The following is a 3,391-nucleotide window of genomic DNA, read 5'->3' as shown; positions in this document are numbered from 1 at the left end:
GGCGTATTTTAAGACTGAACAATAAACCAATCTATTCACGAACAATACAACCTGTTTATTACGCGAAAAGACAGCGCGAACACGAATGTTCGTGTTGATACTGAACATTTTGGTGCCTCCTGTGAGGTTTGTGCCTCAATCCACGCAAGAAACGGGATCCAGCCTGCAGGCCGCCTCACATCTACTAAGAGCGGGTCTTCCAAGTTAGCCGAAGGAGAAACGTGTTCAATCGTACTCGACAGACGGTAAGAGTAAGTCATTCTTTCCCAGTATTTACATTCCGTCGCATGCCGAGATGGCGGACAAAATCAAATTCCTCATTCAGAAACGAACTTCCCTGAAATCCCAAATAACCAATTTAGCCAATATCGTCGAAGGGGGGAAAATTGATAACGCGACGTTAAGGTTGCGAAACGAGCGTTTAACGCAATTGTATCGGGCCTTCGAAGAGCATAACGATGAACTCGCGGTATTGGATCCCAACGCAAATCATCGGGTCGAGTTCGAGAGTATTCAGGAGCGGTTTTATAGCTTGGCGGGAAAAATTGAGAGTATTTTACGTCCGGGAGATGCGTCCGAAGCGAGCACCAGCGTATCACACGAAGAGGGGCGACGCGATGACATCGTACCGCCTGTTGAAAAACCTATTGAGAAACGGCGGATTAAGCTGCCCGAAACACCGTTACCGAAGTTTAATGGTAGATTCGAGGAATGGTTATCATTCAAAAATGCGTTTTGCAGTATGATAGGCTCGCGAACGGACCTTGCGGAAATAGACAAATTGCATTACCTTAGATCGGCGTTAACTGGCGAAGCCGCGAACAAGATTAGGATCTTCGAAATTGACGGAATTAATTATGCCAAGGCCTGGAGCTTATTAGAACGGTCATATGAGGTCAGGAGGATCTTGATATCGCGGCATCTCTCTCTGTTATTAAATTTGCCCGCGCTAGACAAAGAAACAACGAACGGTTTGTCCAGACTCGCGGACGACGCACAGCAACACGTTGCATCGCTAAACTCTTTGGGAATTTCGGTCGGACACGAGATGATCGTACATTTGCTAGAGACCAAGCTACCAAGGATAACGTAAAAATGGGAGGCGACTCTCGAAAGAGACGAGTTTCCAGAACTCGACCAGATGTACGAGTTCTTATATGAAACCACGGTTTGCGTCTCGAAACGCGAGAGAGCGAAGGTAACCGACATGGAAGGAAGCAGGGGAGAACCCTCGAGCAAAAAAAGACGAAGTCATCCCTCGAATCAAGTGTTTGTCGTAAGCGTGGCGCGTAATTGCACAGCATGTAAAACGAAACGGCATCCCTTGTATTTATGCGACAAATTCAAACAATTACCTATACCTAAACGTATCGAAACAGTGAGAAACGCGAAGGTTTGTTACAACTGCTTGCGCTTACATAGAGACAGCCCCTGCAAACTTTCGAACTGTACAATTTGCCAAAAGAAACATAACACTCTTTTACATTTAGACAAACATCCGGTTACGAATCGAACTTCCACTTCTAAGACCGTAGATACACAGACCGCATGACTAGCCGAGTCGATTAATACCGCAAGGGTGAATCATACTATGATGTCATACACACCCGCACCACAATTACTAGCGAGTGCCGTGGTATATATCCGGGATCGCGAGCGTAATCCGATAAAATGCCTCTTGTTAGATACTTGTGCCACAGCAAATTTTATTTCGGAATCTATTCTGAAGCGATTGAACATTCATGTAAGCAAAGGCGCGTTGTCAGTTGGTATGATCAATGACGTAAATACAGAGTCGAGAGGCATAGTACGGATCACTATGCAATCCATGCACGATAATTATCGCAGGGAACTTACGTGTCTGGTGATTCCGGTTATCGCCGATTTAATTCCCTCAGAAGTCTTTCCGAGAGAAACGATCAAATTACCATCAAACATTAGACTGGCGGATCCAAATTTCCACCTGCCACGCGCGGTTGATTTGCTGATTGGTTCAGGGCTCACCTTATCTCTGTTCTCCGTCGGGCAGATCAACTTATCGCGTGAAGATCACGATCTGTATTTACAGAAAACACGACTCGGATGGGTTGTGGTAGGTGGTGTACCGTCGCAAGTTCCTTCAAAATTTACGTGTTACGTGACGAATCTCGAGAATCAATTGAACAAATTTTGGGCAATTGAAGAAGTCAGGGAAAGTAAGATGAAATCGGACGAGCAAATCGATTGCGAAGCGCACTTCGAAAGGACGGTGTCTCGCGATGCCGACAGGCGTTACAAAGTTCGTTTACCGTTTCGCAAATCAAACACGCGACTAGGGGAATCGCGTTCCATCGCGCTGAAACGTCTATTGTCGCTGGAGCGTAAACTCAATTCAAACGCTGCGTTAAGAAACGAGTACGCGCGAGTAATCGAGGAGTATTTGACCCTCAATTATACGTCAGCGATAGAGGATCCTCATGACGACGGTTACTATCTGCCGCACCACGCAGTAATCAAAGAAGCGAGGAACACGACTAAGGTTCGAGTGATGTTCGACGCCTCGGCGAAGACGAATAACGGAATGTCGTTGAACGACGCGTTAATGGTAGGACCTACAATTCAAGACACGTTGTTCTCGCATTTAATTCGATTCCGCACATATAATTATGTCATCACGGCAGACATCGGAAAGATGTATCGCCAGGTGTTATTGCACGAGGATGATCGCCGTTATCAGAGATTTCTCTGGCGCGTAGATGGTAGAATTAAAACGTTTCAGCTTAACACGCTTACATTCGGTGTTTCGCCTTCTTCCTTCCTCGCGATTCGAGTTTTACAGAAACTTGCGGAGGACGAACGTCATGCGTATCCTCGAGCGGCCGAGATTCTTACCACACATCTTTATGTGGACGATTTGCTATCCGGCACTGATACGATTGTCGAGGCGCGTGCCGTCCGTGACGAAATGATTGCGTTGCTGAAGCGGGGTGGCTTCTCCATAAGGCAATGGGCATCCAACGACGAGCGCGTTATTAACGATTTAGCCTCCAATGCGTTGCACACTAATCTCGTGTTAAACGTGGATCGTTCCGTAAAGACGTTAGGTATAACATGGAATACGCGAGACGATCAAATGCATTATGCGGTGCGTCCGATCGAAATTACTCAAAGATTGACAAAACGAAACATATTGTCGGAAATTGCAAAGATTTTTGATCCAATAGGATCCAATTACTCGGTCCGATTATTCTATACGCTGAAAGGCTGATGCAAGACATATGGCGTTCCGGTTTACAATGGGACGAATCTGTCCCACAAGACATATACAGAGTGCTTCAGACCACCCGTACAGCCCCTTTATTTCGGAAATAGAACATTTTAGAGAAAAATGTTTCAGGCAAAAGTTATACGA

General features: G+C 45.9%; 1 protein-coding gene across 1 annotated transcript; it reads left to right on the top strand.

Moving 5' to 3' along the window:
* Nucleotides 1–1,594: 1,594 nt before the first annotated feature.
* On the top strand, nt 1,595–3,247 carry LOC105567372. Its single transcript, XM_012022204.1, has one exon. The coding sequence runs from the start codon at nt 1,595–1,597 to the stop codon at nt 3,245–3,247; it is 1,653 nt and encodes a 550-aa protein (XP_011877594.1).
* The last annotated feature ends 144 nt before the right edge of the window (nt 3,248–3,391 follow it).

The sequence above is a fragment of the Vollenhovia emeryi genome, unplaced genomic scaffold (genome assembly GCF_000949405.1).
Source record: "Vollenhovia emeryi isolate VEMERY1.0 unplaced genomic scaffold, V.emery_V1.0 DF942890.1, whole genome shotgun sequence".
In the NCBI taxonomy this organism is placed as follows: Eukaryota; Metazoa; Arthropoda; class Insecta; order Hymenoptera; family Formicidae; genus Vollenhovia; species Vollenhovia emeryi.
This window is presented reverse-complemented; position numbering and strand designations above follow the sequence as displayed.

What these genes read in the sequence shown, in the direction of transcription:
- LOC105567372 (XM_012022204.1), top strand. Translation starts at nt 1,595, where the DNA reads ATGTCATACACACCCGCACCACAATTACTAGCGAGTGCCGTGGTATAT.